Source organism: Siphateles boraxobius, unplaced genomic scaffold (genome assembly GCF_051911475.1).
Source record: "Siphateles boraxobius isolate OS27281-9 unplaced genomic scaffold, OSU_SipBor_1 8, whole genome shotgun sequence".
Lineage (NCBI taxonomy): Eukaryota > Metazoa > Chordata > Actinopteri > Cypriniformes > Leuciscidae > Siphateles > Siphateles boraxobius.
In genome coordinates, this window is record NW_027509208.1 from 276,338 (window position 1) to 295,056 (window position 18,719).

At 37.7% G+C, this 18,719-nt stretch overlaps 1 protein-coding gene across 1 annotated transcript in view; it reads left to right on the forward strand.

Moving 5' to 3' along the window:
• Window positions 1-18,719, forward strand: part of nkain2 (sodium/potassium transporting ATPase interacting 2) — a 185,534-nt gene that overhangs the window by 37,155 nt on the left and 129,660 nt on the right. Inside the window, exon 2 of the mRNA XM_077219870.1 lies at window positions 13,741-13,878. Coding sequence (XP_077075985.1) covers window positions 13,741-13,878 — 138 coding nt within the window. The remainder of the gene's footprint in view (window positions 1-13,740; window positions 13,879-18,719) is intronic.

An 18,719-nucleotide genomic window follows, 5' to 3' on the forward strand; every position in this document is an offset into this window, starting at 1 on the left:
ATATCAGTTAGTTACATTGCTATTGGGAATAGCTAATCTCAGCCTCAGACATCATGCCTACCTACCATTGGCTGTTCATTGTTCATTTTAAAGCAGTATGATTTTTTACCTTAAAATAATGTTTCCAAAATCGTTTCAGTGGTTCATGAGGTCGTGACATGGTGAAATGCACTTACGCCACAGCCTTGCGGTCCTTTATCTGATATATCCACGCTATGTAAGATTGCCAGATCGGTTCGTGTTTCTGTAGTTCTAATGAGACATAAGAAAACTATTAGTTTCACTTGCTTTACGGCAAGCGTTACAATAGCTGGGTTTCAGTCACGTGATTATGATGACGATTATGATGACGCGGGAAGGCGGGGCGATTTCAGATGGAGGGCAGGAAGTAAACATGGAGAATACGTCTATGGAGGAAACCGTTGTGAAGAGTCCGTATTGAGTCTAATTTACCTTGATCATTTAATGTCCCATTCCCACTGATCCCCTCAACGACAACCTAATGCTATATAAACACAGACACAAAGAAACATGTTGGCTAGCTAACATACCGTCGCTGCATTAACAGACTCTGCTCCTCCCAAACCGCAGACGTAACGTTACGTTAAAAATCCACTTTTTACGACGTTGTTCTGTGAGCTTTTTACATTTCTCACCTTTATGAATGACAATCTTTGGTACTCTATATAAACCCTTTCCCTTTTCTCGATTGGAAAGATTTGAGCAGCCGTAAACTACACAAAACATTGATGGCAGATCCTCAGCTATTTCACTTCCTGCCAACCATCTGAATTTTCGCGCTCTCGCGATGCAGCAGCGTGACGTCACGTGAAACCAACCTATTGCTCGTTTGTGATGTCGCAATACATCATACTTTCATAAAATCATGCATCATACTCTACCTTGTCTGTGGCCATTGTTGATTCCAAAGCCGGTGCTGGATAAACAGAGAGCATGTGCGTGCGCGTGCGACAGTCGGCTGCGGTAGGCTAAATTATTTACGACAGCGGCAATGGACAATTCCGCTTCCAACCTGTAGGGCGACCGCAGAGGAAAAGTCACTTTGTGCTGCTTTAATGGTCCTGCATTGTGGAAATTTCATTTTAAAAAGTAAAAACATTCCATGTCTCTTAATATCTTTTAAGAAATATCAACTTACCAGTACTATATTAGAAGTTAACTACCCATGTTTAATTATATAAGTATATTGGACATGCTCTTAGTTGCTTAGGATATGTATGTTTTTTTTCTTTGTATTTAATGTATTTAATGTAGTGTGTGTATATGACGTCACACTGTGGGAGCATTAGTGTTCAATTCCTGAGATTGTTTGTAAAGTTGTTTTTTTCAGTATACTCCAGTAATATTTGATTAGCACTAATAACACACCCATTAAACAGTTTTATTATTGTTGATCAACGAAGTCAGATTTTTATTTATTTATTCAGTAATAAAAACCCTGTAATGTATGTGCTGGATGAGTCAGCCAGCGCTGCTGTTGTGTGTGTTATTATTAGCAAAATATTTTATCTCCCCACCTATTCCGCAGCTTATTAATCAGCAAATGCATATTTGCCCATAATTCTTAAAAAGCTCAGCTTTATTTAACAAGCACAGTGGAAATTATTTTATTGGCCTTGGTATTGGAATATAATGCCTCAGATGAAGGCAAAAGCAAAGAATGTCTCATATTAGTATAACATTTTTGCACCAGTCCCCTGGCCTGAGCTTGGTCTGGCGTATTCAAAATCAATAGTTTATTTTAAGAGATTGGCAAATATTTATTTCACTGCATACATAGAAATTGAGCACTAATAAAGTGGCCCCAAAATGTATTTGGACACTTAGGCCACACTTAGAAATGTATGAATATTATTGTATTCGATAACAACATATCGTAGTGGGGTTGAGGGAGTTCAGGGAGCGTATCATTTCTCGAGATAACTTTATTGTTGGACGTTTGACTCTGCCATTATGAAACATCTTTGTACTTTTCAAAAAGCGGATGAAAGTGTGAAGCTCAATAGGCCCTGGCGTTTGTTACTCCGTGACTTCATGGTCTCTAAAGCCCTGAAAACAGGTTTCTCTGACCTGTTATTTCCCATTAACTTCCATGAGCGGATTCCAGCTCTTTGTGGCAGCAGAGCTTTTGGGCTTGTAAGAAACTGGCACGAACGGGAAAAACTGTCAGTCACCGAAATTTGGTAATGCTGCTATTTACCAGCACTTCTCTGACAAAATATCTGAAATGAGCAGTGGCACATTTTCCAAACACACCCAGTGAGAAGTGAAATAAATAAAGCGTCAAGCAATTATGAAGCCTGATGACAGTTTAAGGTCAGACAATTAGAGGGCTTCTTCACTGAAATCAGCTTATGGTTACTTTTGTACCCAGTAGCCATTGAGGTCACTGTCACAGTGACGACTGAATCATTTAATGTATTTGTGTCATTTATGTATGTAGCATCACCTACAGTAGGTTTTATGTCAGGGATCTGTTTTTAATATTGCCTCAGTGGTCGTACGGAAGAACCTGAAGGATATATTACATTTGGATTGAATTTCCATGCATCTCTACAGTTCCTATTGTACCCTGACTAGTTAATATTTTACATATGTATTAGTAAAGCCATTGTGGCAGCTCTCACAGTGTGCTCTCTCCGCATGCTGGCAGTTTCCATCCCGCTCAGTTGACATTTGAGTTCACTACGTGGTCTATTCCCGTATCAGTCTCGATCATCTTTCTGGCCCCCGGGCAACGGCTCTTTCGCCAGCCTCATTTAAATGCAAACGAATATTAAAATAGATTATCATCATTAACATTGCTGCATCTTGATGAATTTTATTCAGTTGCTCTCCTCCTCCCACCCCTAGAGCCATCCATACTAAGGAAATTAACATTCACCACTTGGTTCCTTAAAAACCTCAGAGTGGCAAACAAGAGGCTCTTCTTCACTGGTCTGTATTAATGAGGCTCTCAAATATGGGTGTGAAAAGTAATTCATGGCAAATTGCTTCCCGATTTACATTCTGTTGAGATTGATTGAGATTAAAAATCTGTTTTATAAATGTATTTTATTGATCTTATTGTGAATGGCTCATTAATGCAAATGTTTCTTTTTTGTGAGCTAGTAATTTTTAATTAAAAACTCAATCTTCCGTGTTTAATCCACTTAAACCTCGGCTGGGTAAATGAGCACTGATCGTCTGTTGATCGCCTGGTTCTCACGACTCCGAAAACGTCGGAGCAAATTTTCAAACAGGCACTAATTTTATAAATAAACCACAGATTTGAGCTTTAAACAACTACATTAATGTTTGAAAAACTCTTAAAACTGCATTTCGTGACAATAACAGTAGTATTAATGCTCACTAGTTGGTGCGAGATGCATTCTGGGATTCCTGGCTAAAACGTGTGAAGTAAAGTGCTCTTGCACTCATGGGTGGTGATGGCGCAATGGATAAGATACATGCCTTTGGTGTGAAAGACCCAGGTTCGAATCCACAATGAGACACCAATGTGTCCCTGAGCAACACACTTAACCCCTACTTGCTCCAGAGGCGTGCGACCTCTGACATATCTAGCAATTGTAAGTCGCTTTGGATAAAAGCGTCAGATAAATGTAAATGTAATGTAAATGCACACTGAGTCCGAAATCTTCGTATGCGTTTTTTTATATTCGTGATTCGGTGGCTCTGAATTGTCAAAACACCATTCAAACACCATTCAAACTGCTCGCTACGGATGCGAAAAACGCAGAAAATCGAACCCGATCCGATTTTATTTATGACGGACGAAAGTTTCGGAGGCAGTGTGCAAGCGTGATTGACATAACGTGAGGTCGTATTTATTTTTTAACGTGCGAAAATTTCGGACGCGAATTTCGGACTCAGTGTACAAGAGCCTTAAGAGCACATCCGAAGATTTGAACTATACTTGCCTCGATTAACTTTGAATTGGAACAGTATTTGGGCAGCGAATGGGGACGTTTCACAAGTCCATAAGAACATAATTACAGACAAGAACGCATGGCTTTTTTTTTTTTGAGGAACATACATCTAGCTCTCTGACATTTTTTAGTTGTTTGTCTTGCAGCAAAATCTTCAGTATGTGAAATTAAGTATATTAATTTCTGCAGTTTCCTCCATGGCCTCTTTTTCTTTGCTCTGTGGGTGTAAAGCACAATTACTTTAGCAGAGAGCTTTTCTTTTGCTGCTATTTAGACCTTTGCGGATTCTGGCCAAAGATCAGGAGGCCAAGATTATGAAACGGCCCATTGTGCGAAGTAGATAATGAATGCCATTTTTCAAGCTTAGCTACACATTCTGACAGCTTCTACTGAATCCCTCCACTACACATCATTGTATCTGTTACATGCTGACAATGGAAGTCATCCTCAATGTTTATTACAAACAACACAGTTACTCTTCAAATGTCCAACATGCGTCATTTTGCGTGGAATGCCTAGATTTGTGCGAATAGCAAGTCTTCGGTGTGGTAATGAACACGTTGAGACAGCTCTGTATATGTAAATAACCTTGTGCATTTTCAGTAACCTCTTGCTGGATGAATGTAAATGTTGCCATTCATTACACTGGTTTACTGGCTCTCGGTGCAAGCCATGAACTTGATGTGCTTCTTTTTGCACCATTTCCTGGAAGTCTTCTAGGATAAAATGAAGCTGTTGAATTTAAGTTGTTTGTTTATTCATCCTGAGATGGACTATAAAAATTCAAGGCATGAATGTGTTTGCTTAGTATGATAATGGATATTTATGAGATTTAAATGATATCATATTTTGCTGTACATCATATTTAAATATTCTTTCAAGCCTTCAAAAGGAATGCAAAAAAGAAATGCAGACAAATGTATATATATATATATATATATGCAAAAAAATTATATATATATATATATATATTGTGTATATTCACACACACACACACACACCACACACACACACACACACACACACACACACACACACACACACACACACACACACACACACACACACACACACACACACGTACATGTTCTACTGTACATGTTCAACCAGAGCTTCTGAGTCAGTAGCCACTTTCAAGAAACTGCTGAAGACGTATCTTTTTCGGCAGCACTTGATTCAGAAGTATTAACACTTTCTCTTCTCTTCTATTCTATTTTAAAAAAAAAAATGCACTAAAGTTAAACTGAGAGGGGTTATAGCACTTGCGTGTTGTTGTCCTTCTGTTAGTTTAACTGCTTCTATTGTTCTCATTTGTAAGTCGCTTTGGCTAAAAGCGTCTGCTAAATGAATAAATGTAAATGTACATGTACATGTACATATATAAATGAAAGTATGTTAAAATACAGTAGATATTTGATTAGATTGATAGAATAATTTCATAATGAGACCTGTGCAAACCTTTTCATTGAATATGATGGATATGCCACTATATTTCACAACAACAGCATTATCTGAAACTATACCAGATATCCCCATTAAGTCATCATTAAATCATCATACTTGCATACTTTTATCTGGAACCATTGAACTGCTGGATTCATCTTGTCTTGTCTTTCTTGTGCACATCCTCAGGCCGTGCTCTCAGCTAAAGAGGAACAAAGGAAGTGCATAATGATGTACATCACCTAAAACTGATGGTTTCCTGTCACTGTAGTCAGTAGTGGAGGAACGCAGCTCTTAACTACCATCACCTCTTTCATTCTGCATTTGAAACGCTTCCAGCTGATATTCCTTCATGAGTCTTTTTCCTTTCCTTTGCTCTTTCATCCCATACTATAGATTTTTCCCTTTTAATTAAAGGGATAGTTCACCCTATTATGAAAATGAAGTAATCATTTACTCACCCTGGTGTTGTTCTAATGCCGTATGACCTTCTTTCTTTTTTTGAACTACAATGAATTAATGTGTTTTCTTCCTTTCTAAATGTAAATTGTAGCAACATGCTGCATTTAATGTAGGATTGAACTGATGTCTGGTCCCATGTGTATATATACACTATCCTTTAAACATTTAGGGTCAGTAAAACTTAAAAAAACTTTACAAAAAAAAATTTCTTGAGGATCTAATCAGCGTATTTTAATGAATTCTGAAATATCATGTGACACTCAAGACCGTACTAATGATGATGAAAAATCAGCTTTGCTAAATATATTCTATTTTAAAATATATTTAAAAAAAACAGTGAAATAACGTCCTTCCTTTCTTTCTTTTCCTTCCTTCCTTCCTTCCTTCTAATGCAGTTATTGTCAAACAAAGCCTATTTCATTCCTTCATTTAGAAATCTGTTTTTAATGCCATCATTGGAAAAATAATGTGTAAATAATGCATTGTAAAACCTTTTTAATGGTCAGTGATGTATGATTTCTTTGTTCATTTATCAGCTTTGTTATGCATAACATCTTGCAAATATTTCATTGAAACGCCCACTTGAATTTTTGTATTAACATGTCCATTGTACATAAAACACAGGGGAGAACAGCAGGGGTCCTTGCATGTGTCTAATTGGCATTGTGTAGTTTAGATGTCTTTATATAACTGTACAAAGATAAGTTTGTAGGTGGTTTCAAATGCTCTTTGATAGCTTCTAATTATTTATTTACAGTAGTTGGCCCTGAGAATCATTTTTGAGGCAATTGAAAGAAATCGACCTTTTAGAAAATGCACCATATTCATTTGCAATCATAATCTGTCTTTTTCTATAGTTACATAAAGTTCATTCAGAGAAGCAGGTTTATGTGCGGTGCCAGGGCTGGACTGGGACAGAAAATCGGCCCTGGCATTTTGGCACAGACTGGCCCACTACATATGATCATAAACACCACCCATCTTTGCACGCCCTTGAATATGTTCAACTCCTATTCATGAAAACCACTAATGGCATGTAATGAGTGAGTAGGAACGAGTGAGAGTTAACAGATGAAATAAGTACAAAATTGTAATTTATTAATACAATTGAACTATACTCCGCAGCGATGCATCAAAAAACAAGCTATAAGCTGCACTGGCATAGCAATACCAGTGTTTCCCACAGGATCTTTGGTAAAACTGTGGTGGGTGGACCTCTGTCCCTCTAGCGGGGTTTGGGGGCATGCCCCCCCCTAAGAAAATTGTGTGTATTTTAATGTTAAATTCATCAATCTGGTGCACTTTGAGAGTTAAAAATTAAAAGCTCCAACCCATTTTTAGTGTGCAAATTAAACACAGAAAAAAAAAAAAAACTCTTTTAGTATAAAACTATATTTACTATATGACACTACTATATAATAATAGTTATAATTAATCTCAAGACAGTAGCCTAATAGCCATATATTGTAAAACAAATGCACTGAAAAATAAAGAAAACTTTCATAATTAGTTTTGAACTAATTTATAAACTTGAAAGAGATAAGCACATGATCTTTTATTTTGACGGAAACTGCATCAAGCTTTTATTTTGGCGGAAAACATGGATACAAACGCGTCTCATTAAACTTCTAGTAAATTGCTGTAATCGTCAACAATGCAGATGTGGAAATAATGCGTAACTAGGTAATGGGTTCCTACACTCATAGCCAAAGTGTTTTAAAAAGTAGTTCTGCTTACCACAGACTCTACACTTTCTCATCTCTCTCGTCTCCTGATCCTCCTCACTATCCTCCTCATCAGCCACTGGAGCTGATGAAGCTCCTGCTGCTGAAGAAAACGCATATACTTTGACACATTTTACAGCGTCTGCTTGAAGGGCCTACATCTATTTTTCACGCTATTTCTCTGCACATTCCTTGCGTTTATTCTCCATCTCTCAGACTGTAGACAGATACACAGTACACTTGACACTGCATGCTCACTCAAAGCACAAAGGGGGAGGTGTTTCAAGATTTGATTGGGCCAGCCCATTGTCAATCAAGAAAACAACCAATGGGCCGCTGATCTAAGTGTTTCATGGGCCGGTCTGTCATTGGAAAAAAATATGAAATTTTTTTTGACCAATGCATTACATCGGCACTAACCCAGCGCCGTCAATTAAACAAAACAAAACGAATGGGTTGCCGATGTACGAGTTTTATGGGCCGTAAAAAATAAATAAAAATAAAAATATGAGATGTATCGGCCCAAAAAGCACGTCGGCCCACCGGGCATTTGCCCGGTATGTCAGATTACCACCAGAGTTGCACTTTATCCAAATACACTGTTTGTAAGTAAATAAGACAAAACAATTGTCACTGTCTTTACTGCCTGAAGCGAAGACCTCTTGAATTTTGTGTTCATGAAACAATCTCGCCCATTGTAATGTCTGGCTAGTTCCTTTGACTTTGCATAGTCAAAGGATTTCTAGTACGCAGCACACCAACTGAGGGTTTGTACTTGGTCACTTAATAAGTGTAAATACAATTTGCAATATCTCAATCTTTAAATGTCTCCATATCTCAACCCACCCCCCCCCCCCCCCCACCCCCCCGACTCCAAGTGAATGTGTCAGATTAGTTAACCATTCAATTCTGCTGTTATTTTTGCAGTCTCATCTCTGCAGAGCAACATTAAAATCACTGGCGGCAGCAGCAGATGAAATTGGATTACTGACGGACAATGGAGGCAGGCCAAGATGCGTCTTCCCTCTGCCGTGCTTCATGGGAGCTTTCTTCATTAGCCCATGCTCAATCTGTAGTTAATGCTCTGTGGCGCTAATGCTGGGAAACGCTATAACTCGGCCAGCCTCTTTTGAATGCGGGTGAAGCTCTCTATTCAACCTGCCCCTACTGATTGATTAGCTTTTGTCTTTCTGATTAAAGGCTGCTCATCTCCCTTCGCTCCGAAAGAAATATATAAATGGGACGAAAGGCAGAGAGAAACTGAGTGGGAGAGAGGCGAGCGAAAGCACAAGGTTGGGTAGAATGAGATTCGGCTTTGTCACAGGGAGAATGAACTTTAATCTCAATCACAGACTGAAAGCGTGCGCAATAGCAGGCTAATCGCTAATGGGATGCTTCTGCTGCCAAGTAATAATCATGAGAAAACATTATGTGTGCATAAGTAAGGGAAAATATCATTACAGGAATTGGTTACGCTGACCTTTGCATTCGATATTCATTACTGAATTGGTTTAGTGATGCTTTTAGCTTGACACTCTCACTCCTTGTTGTCAATGTATCATGGTTGAGGGGAGCTGTTACCAAAAAAAAAAACCAAGACAAAAATCCCCTCGACCGTGGTAAAACTTAGCTAATGGTCTTATTTTTTCTCTAAAATTACAGCAATAGCAGTATGTTCAATACATAATTGCATTTATTAATATTTATAATTGTAGTAAACAATTCTTACACCAAGTAATACCGTTCATTATGCTAACTGTAAGTTGTTTACCACTTTAATGGCTTGAAGCAGTGTTCTCATATCTCTAACTGATAGAGCTTGGTGCCAGAAAGGTCGTGGGTTCAATTCCGACATACTGGTGTACATTCCCACATACAAGTTATATAAGTGTTTCCCAAATGAGTCAAAGTAAATTGTAGCAATTTTGAAAAAACATTGTTCAAAAGTTTGTGATCAGTAAGATTTTTTCTGGAAAAATCTAGTCAAATCTTCGACAAAGTATGGTTTTCACAAGAATATTAAGCAGCGCTACTGCTTTCAATGTTGGTAATTATAAGATATGTTTCTTGAGCAGCAAATCAGCATATTAGAATTATTTCTGAAGGATAATGTGACACAGTAACAGCTGCTGAAAATGCAGCTTTGTCATCATTGAAATAAATTACATTTTAAAATATACTAAAATAGAAAACAGTTATTTTAAATTGTAATTATATTTCACAATATTGTCTGTAATCGTAATAAAATAAATGTAGCCTTGGTGAGCATAAGAGACTTCTTTCAAAAACTTGTACAATCTTACCGACCTCAGACTTTTTATTGGTTTTGTATATTGACATTTCAGTGGCTTTGAATGTGATTTTAGAGCCTTAGTATGAGTGTTATCTTCTTTTTTTATAGATGCCTACTTGTGCATACTGAAGTACTGAATGTTTGCTCTCTTTTTTGTTAGTGTTTAGTCAGTGATTTTGCAACTTCATCTTTTAAGGCCTATCTTCTGAACATTAATGGATTTTCTTCTCATATTTATGGATCTAATTTCTCATGTATAAAAATGACTTGATCGTCTGTTGATCCCCTGGTTCTCACGACCCCGAAAACGTAAATCTAAAAAATAAATCTCATTCAGAGCACAGCTGCCCTACAATGCTGTTTACATCACTGTTTATATGGAAGGGGACCCAGGGACCACATTAATGGTGATCCCAGCCCACACCTCAGACAAGAGCTTGGAACCTCCCCATAAAATCCCTTTAGGTTTTCTCCCCCATTGGACATGCATATTAATGCCAGGGCTCTTTTGGGAATTCTGTCAATAAGCGCAGGTGTCTACAAAAGCCTGACAGAAGAGAACTGTGAATGAGAGTGTCATTCAGACGTGTTTTAAAGGCATTGTCAACACACCATCTTTCACCAAACAATAGAATATAACATAATTAGCCATATTTGCATTTTGCAACCTATTCGAACGCAGGGCAGACTGTATTTTGTGCTGACATATGGTCTCACTTCAACACCATGGCATTGTGGTTTATTAGTTGATTTCAGGGGTGGTTGTAAAGCAATGGATCCACTGAGTTGGGTCAATCAATCATTTTATTTTTCTCTGTGTGCTTGTAGTTGCTGCACAACTATGGCTGAACAGTGCTTCTGAGAATTGGTGTGATGCATGGCTCATTGGAAGAGCTTTTGATAATGAAGGTATTATGTATTTAACATGGTGCTATCATGCTCTCTGGCTCATTTGTTTTTTGGTTTGATAATGGAAAACAACCTATTAAACAAGTACTCCAGCCAATTATTGCATTGGATGTCATTATGTATTCATCCTGAAGTTTTTTCAAACTTGTACTTTCGTTCTTCCCAGGAACACAAAAGAAGAACGTTTGAAGAATTTTACTGGTCGCTCTTTTCCATGCTAAAATGGAAAATGATGCTTTCATGTATCAAAAAGCAGCAAAAGCGTGATTCAAGGTATCAAAATCAGACCATGAGACTTAAAAAGGCTATATTCTGCCCTTTTACAAAGTCTCAATTTCATTTTTGGGGTCTACTAGAAAAGGGTTTCATGCTTGAATGTTGCTCTGATTGGTTGACTAGACCAGTGTGTTGTGATTGGTCAACTGCTTGAGATATGTTTTGGAAATGTCACACCCCTTCCCATAATTGCAAGTTTCAACAACTAATGCAAGTCAATCAGACCTCGTCCCTTTTTCTGCATTTGAAATTTTCTATTTAAGATTTGAGTTATTATTTACTAATAATCTTTTCCTCTAGCGAACTGTTATTCTTTCTAGAGAGTGTGTTCAGTCCAATTCATGAACGAATCATTCAGACCGGGTTTGCTAACAAAATCTGTCTATTTATTGGAAAGATTTGACTCTCAAAAATGATTTATTCACAAATCGCTGCTTCTCTCATAAACTCTTATGAACGTTCAAAGGAGAGCTAGATCAGATGTCAAAATTTTTACCGAGTTACAGTACATCTTCTGGTCTGTTCATCACAATGATATATGTGAGTTCAGAAGACTTGAAATATAGTGCACGAGTTGTTTTGAAGTGGTGATTTGTTGTCCTTTTGATTGAAAACTCAAATTCCCGTGCATTGTAATTTCATAAAAAAGAAAGCAGTCTTTTGTGTTTCAGAAAGTCTATATGTTTGGAACAAAATTACGGTGAGTAAATAATGACAGAATTTTCTTTTATGAACTATTCCTTTAAGAAAACAGATGGTAATGCATGTCTTTTCATCAATCTGTTTCATAAAGGAAATATGTAGGACAGTGAAAATAAACAAAAGCTAGTGCAGGGGGAAATCACATGCCATGATTCATAAAAACACACCATGCCACTGAAGGCTGAATGGGAAGGCAAAACAGAATTGTGGTAAAAAAGAAAAGAAAGAAGTGGGTGGAATTTTGGAAAGGGAACTACTTCTATTCTGACACAAAACTAATCTCATCTGCACCCCAGAGCTGTGACGATTCTTAATAAAAAAACTTGTGTGAAGTGCGCTGGTGTTGCTTGGTTTTTGTCAGAATAAAACCTTTCATTATGATCGAAGACGTAAGTGTTTGGGACAGACACACTCACCAGATGCGTGCTAGCAGAAGCTCAAAGGAAACGCCCAGACAACAGAAGACACGTCCCTCGGGGAGACCAGGGGGTGGAGGGGGGTTACAAACTGGTCCTCACTGGGCAGAACTACATGGACAAGATGCACAGATTAATAGACTCCTGAGCATTGTCTACTGTTGATAGATTTATAGCATGAACTACTGCTCAATTACAAAGAACAGTGTTTCCTTCACTGCCATGCAATCTACAGTGCCATTGCAAATTATATTTTAATAAGTTGTGAGTCCTACAAATCCTTCGATGAATGAATCACTAAATCTGCTAGAGTGGTCACTGAATTAACCTCTGATTCGCTTGAACCACGGGACTTTGTTTTTATTCATATCTGTGAAAGCAAGAACTGTTTTGTGAAAGGTTTGTGAAACTCAAATTGGTAAAATTAGTGCTCATACTGTATGACAACGTGTAGTTTAAGACATTGGTTCCCTTTTGACTAAGATTTTTTGAAACGTTTTTTTATTAATAGAAACTAGGAATGTTGCTATATTAAAGGGGTCATGAAAAACACGTTCTTCGTGAACTGCCCCTTATATCAAAAATCCCCTTTAAATTAACCATGATTCATTTTGTAATTCCAGAATATTCAAGATTCTAATAATGAAGTAAATCTTCAATTGTTTTTCTCACAAAAACTGATAAATTTGATCCGCTGGATGGACTGCAGGGTTGAACAGGGTCTCCCCGCTGTAAAAACATCATCCAGTAGTAAACACTCATATATAGCATCTCTTTAAGTCATTTGATATTCATGATGCTATTGAATCCTCTGAGGCCTCTATTGATGTTCACTTGAGAAGCTGTTTGTTAAATGAATCTATTGAGGTCACAATGACATTCGTGTTTTCAGCAGCTGAATTTTCAACCTTCATCTTGAAGCTTTGCTCTTTACTATCCTCTGTTACATCATGCAGCAAAGCAGATGATTCAATGGAGAGATTTTGCTTGGTTTCCTTTCCAGAAAAGACCTTGAGCATCTGAGGTTGTTAAAGGCTTTTCGTGCCTGTTGGTGAAAGCAGCTGGAGTCACGGGTTCTATTAGCATTAGCTTTATGAGGCTGGCTGGTAGGTCCTTTGGGGATATAACTGTGACCCTGTACTGGTCCGCTTTTGGAAGTGCCATTGCTTGTGGTATTGACATCAGTGTCATGTCCAATCAGTGGCTGAGATTGGAGCACCCAGAGCTGCGAGGCTGGACTTGCCAGCTTTAATTTCCAAGTCAACTCTGGTTTTTGTGGAAGGGTGGGGGTTTGACTCCGGAGAGCGGCATGTCTCGGTCCTAATTAATCGCCTGTGTGACAAGGGTATTCCTCTGGCTTCCTGTAGGCTGTGTGCTTTCACATGTGGCCTGGTGGTCCGTCATCTCACCCTGCCTACAGCTGGCATCAGAGTGTCATCATAAAGCGACCCCCGAAGCTGGAAATCTGTTTAAGCCTTCATGCTAATAAATGCTTGTATGTCAATATATTGTCTTTGTTTTTGTGTAGTAACGCCGTGTCTTTTTCCTCTGTTTCTCGTTTCCAGATCAGCATCTTGGAGCGACAGATATTTGATTTCCTTGGATACCAGTGGGCTCCAATCCTCACAAACTTTGTCCACATCATCACAGTGATTCTAGGACTCTTTGGAACAGTACAGTTCAGACCGCGATATGTGACCATGGTGAGTTTACATATATTTTCATATTCCGTTTGTGACGTTGTTTTTCACCCCTGCAGGTTATGCTGTCATTTTTTTGTATTAATACCACTGGTGCCATAAAACTGTCCCACTTTGTGTCCTAGCCAGGTACATCTGTTCCATGATATGTTTTTTTCCTAACATTTTGCAACCGTGATGAGCAGCAAGACACTTTGACAATCGTTTGGTTTCAGTCTTGTTTTATTGGCTAGCCTCACCCACAGTGAAATCTCATTGGTCCAAAATCCAGCTCCATATATGCTTTTTAACATCAAGGGCATCAACATCAATATTTACTAACAGCTAGCAGCAGCACAAACCCTCTTTTGACGTTAAAAAACTACTGTCAGGATTTGCTTCCACAGTGAAACTTAGCACTGAAAAGGCGTGGACACACTTATATTTGCGGCTGACCTTATTGCATATGAATTTGTTTGGAGTTTCCCTTTCAGAGATAAAGACACGAATGTAGATCACGCGCAGAACTTTCCACTTCCATCAATGCTTTTCTGGAATTGCTCTCTCACAATAATTTGCTCTGTTTAGTAAATCTGGCCCAAAATATGTTCTGATTGGATGTGATTGTTGTTTGCAGCAGTTTCACATTGAATATGGAAAGTCTGTATTCCCTAACAAACTAAGGGAGGTATGAAAACATCCTCAGATGCTTTAATTTCAATCTGTATTTGTGTCGAAAAATTGACTAAATTGTTACAATGTTGCATTTTCTCTTCAAAGGGACAATGTGTAGTTTTTTAGGTATTTTATTATCTAAAATCAATAGTTTTATTCATAAATATGTCCTCAATGGTGTACAAATACCTCTGCCAATTATCTGACTTATCCTCATAAACGAAGAATTTATTATCTTTATATACATGTGACGGGTAGGTCCACGGAGGCTTCCATGTAGTTCCGCCATCTTGAAAAACTATAATAGCAGAGAGGGTCAAAAAGTACTAGGCCAACGCTTTTCCACAACGTGTTTTCATTCAGAGCCAGCGTCACGTGACTGAAAGCAGCAGAAACGGAGGGGCAGAAAAGTGAGAGTCGCATCACTGCTCCGGCAAGTCAGTCAGTAATTCATACTTTAACATTTGTTTGTTCGTTGTGTCAAGTTGCAGTTTGTTTGAAATAACAAACCTGTTCACCCAAAGGAAAACTCGACGAAGTGCTATTAGAAGACATCCTGTCATAACTTTTTGGTACTGTTGCGGCAAAAACAATAACTAACAATATAGCATCACAGCATAAGAGACATCAGGATTCCAAATTAGTTTTAAAAGATTTATTCTTGCAAGAAGTTCCCAGTCCATCCATACAGTCCAGCTGTAGGCGGAGTGAGACCTTGAGCAGCGGGCTGCCAGCAGTCTTATACTGTTCTATCTCTTGTCTAAACAAGAGGAACAAAGGAACATTATGACTACCCCAAAAGCAGAGGGTCTTCTCACCTCTGAAGTCAGAGGTCACTTGCCCAACCACCTGCTGATTGTCTCACACACACCTCCAAGCTGTATAAACATACCAACAGGAAAACAGGGTCCTCTGTTCTCGTACACAGCACAGATAAAGAACTAAAATCAATGAGAATATAAAAATTTCTACAACAGTTTCCCCCTTTTTTTATCATTCTCTTTGATTACTTAATAAACACAACAATTTTAAGTCATTGCATCACACTTCTACAATTCTTCAATTTTACCTTTCATTTTCTGCTTGAACTTGTTGAAATAAGATTAGAAGAAAAAGCTTAGGTTGTTTTTTATTTTATGGGGATAGTATTTAGCAAGCAACTTGCTGAGTAAAGAATTTATCTGAAGCCAGGCTAAATGGATAAGCACTGTTATCGCATTCCTAACATTAAATCAGACTCTCAGTCACCTCAGTAAATAGTATAGGTTCTAGTAGGAAAAATATACCTTAACTCAATTAAAGCATTTCGCTGTAACTTCCGCTACTTGTATCGTCTGCATAATTTTGTTCAGCCTTGGGTTAGCCTGTCATTTTCCAATTGAACAGAATCCTATTCACCCATGAATAACAAAATAACACATACAATCCTAATTCCTACTATTAGCCTTTTCCATTAATCACCTTGATTTTCCTAACCATATTTTGTTCACTTCTATTTCAATTTAGTAAGCTCTATTTTAATGCCCTTTTTAATAAAATCTTTCCATAAAAGTTTTATCATCTTATCCATTCTTCTAACCAATGTTAGTTATTCAAAATTTGCTTATTTGTTCAAAAAAATATTTTTGCTTGTTACACATCAATTAATAGATTTTCTACTTCTCCTGAAAACATTTGAACCAATCAAATTATTAGATCTATATCAATAGTAAGCCCTAGTTTGACCCAATCAAATAAAATCATCAAAATCATCACAAAAAGTTTTGCTAGACTCAAATCATTAGTTGGTGCACATCCTCCTCCAGGTGTGATGATTATCTCGTTCGTCCCGCAGACATTCCTTCTAACCAATGTAGTTTATAGCTTATTACACATTAGTTAATAGATTTTCTACATTTGCACATAACAAATCAATATCTAGTTTGATTCAATCAAATACAATCGTCAAAATCATCATCAAAAACATATTCTTCTGCTAAACTTGAACCATCAATTGGTCCACATCTTTTTCCAGATGTGTTGATCATCCGTTGCCCCATGCATGGACGTTCCATCTTCACCATTTTGACACTTTGCGCGCCGTTGAAATGTTTTTTCCAGCGTTGGCGGGCGAGGTATGTTTCTAGCACATTCCTTGATCACCCACTTTATTCTTCGTGTTGGCGTGTGGGGTTGCTGATGTTGTTTGCTGTAGTTTAAGCTGAGATGTTTGGACCCAGGTCTAAAACTCTCCAATCATTTTCAAATCCTTACAAGATATTCCCTTAGATCATGATCACACCCCCACTGGAATGAGTCATTTACGGTCTGCTGTCACCTGTGAAATGGAGGCCTTAAGTGATTTTGTTAGTGACCGCTTGTCTTGTCATCCCTTTTGGTGTGACCTGTGTAATTTTCAACCTGAAACATATCATCAGATAATTTCTTGCTCATTGAATAGCACTCATGGTCCTTTTCTCCTGAAAAAAAAAAAAAACACTCAACCCATGTTGCTCATGTTAACAAACAATACAGAATCAGTTCTGTTTGGTTCAATCCTGGCATCCTGCAAAATGAAAATTTTAAGTTAGGCACTGCACAAGGTTAGGCACTCTGTCTTCACTTTTGCTCATGTTAACAAGACAATATGTATACATTTGGAACAGAATCAGTTCTGTTTGATGCAATCCGTTCTGACAACCTAAAAAAATGAAACTTTTTAAGTTAGCGCTGCGCAAAGTGTGGCACCTTTCTGCCACAATAATAACCCAGGTCAGGATAACTAGTCAAATTCATTCACATTGTTTTCACTGGGCACTGTCTGCTCTGCCCGTTCACTTCTGTATGACAAGATCAGCTGGTTTTAGACAAATGGTCCTTCTAACTCCCTGGAGAGTTGAAAGGCTCTAATCTGACCATTTGTTCATGTGTGTGTGTCTTTGCTCATGTCATGTGCGCAAAAGTCTACATCTTCTGTGAAGAAAAACAAATGTTGAGGTTATTGTCACAAAGTTTTCTTTTGTCTGCTGTGCTGGCCTGGCGTTTCCTGTCAAAGCAATTCTTGTTACTTGCACACTTACAGACAGATTATTATCATCCTCCTCTTGATAAATTAGATCTCATCTTTTTTATCAATTTAACATACTAAGATTCTCTTACATTTATCAGACGACACATTTACATTCTTATCAGTTCTTGCTTTCCCTCGGAAATCAAACCCATGACCTTGTTGTTACAAGTGCCAATACTGTTTGAACAACAGGAAAAACTGCAATATTTGTTCATATTTGTTTGGTAACATTTGTTTGGATAAAGTTTGCTTAACCCAAACGTTGTCCTTCAGACAAATTTCCTTTAGACATCTTTCTCTGCCTCTGAAACAAAAATATTACTTTATCTTCTTCTCACAGCGTAATCTGTTTTTCAGGCCTGTTGTTGGTCTCGCAATTCAGTCATCTACAAACATTCTTCAGGTCACCAATTTGTCAGGTCAGGTTTTTTTTTGTGTGCACACTTCGTCAACGTCAGTCGAATAACAATCTCCCCCTTTTTACGATGCCTAACTGTAAAGGGCTCTCTGGATAATCTGATATTTACTACTGTCAAATCTATTACATTTTCTCAACATATGACTGACGGCTATCTACGACTTCACAATTCTAATTTACACATCAATACTTAAACCTGTCCAGAAAGTAATTCAAATCTACTGCACATCATAAATGACCAAAATAATAACTAACAGACAGAGCTCAATGATCAATCAACTTAAAGCTCCTCCTATGTTCTGTGTTGTCTTCTCATCAGATTGACTCAAATTTCTCAGCTTCCTTTCGAATTTGTAATTTGCCTTAACCCATCTATAATGCCAAAACACTCTTTCCAGAAGTTAATGACACATTTATACACACTATTCAGACAAAAAAGTTGTCCTAAACTAGCACATACTGTACAAAACATGAATTAACATTCACACTCATAGTCCCTGACTATGAACCGCTCATATTTCTTTTCTCTAAAAAGATTTAAATGACATTTTAACCTTACATTTTCCCTGTATCTTCTATCTAATGTTTTATGGCCTCTTAAACCAGTTTCAGAGCATGTCTGTTCATTATTCATTTGATTTTAGAAAAGTCAGCTGGATTGTTTTGGTGCATTATTACTTTTCTTCAGTTTGCCTTGGCTGACTGATAACAGAAATGCAGAGT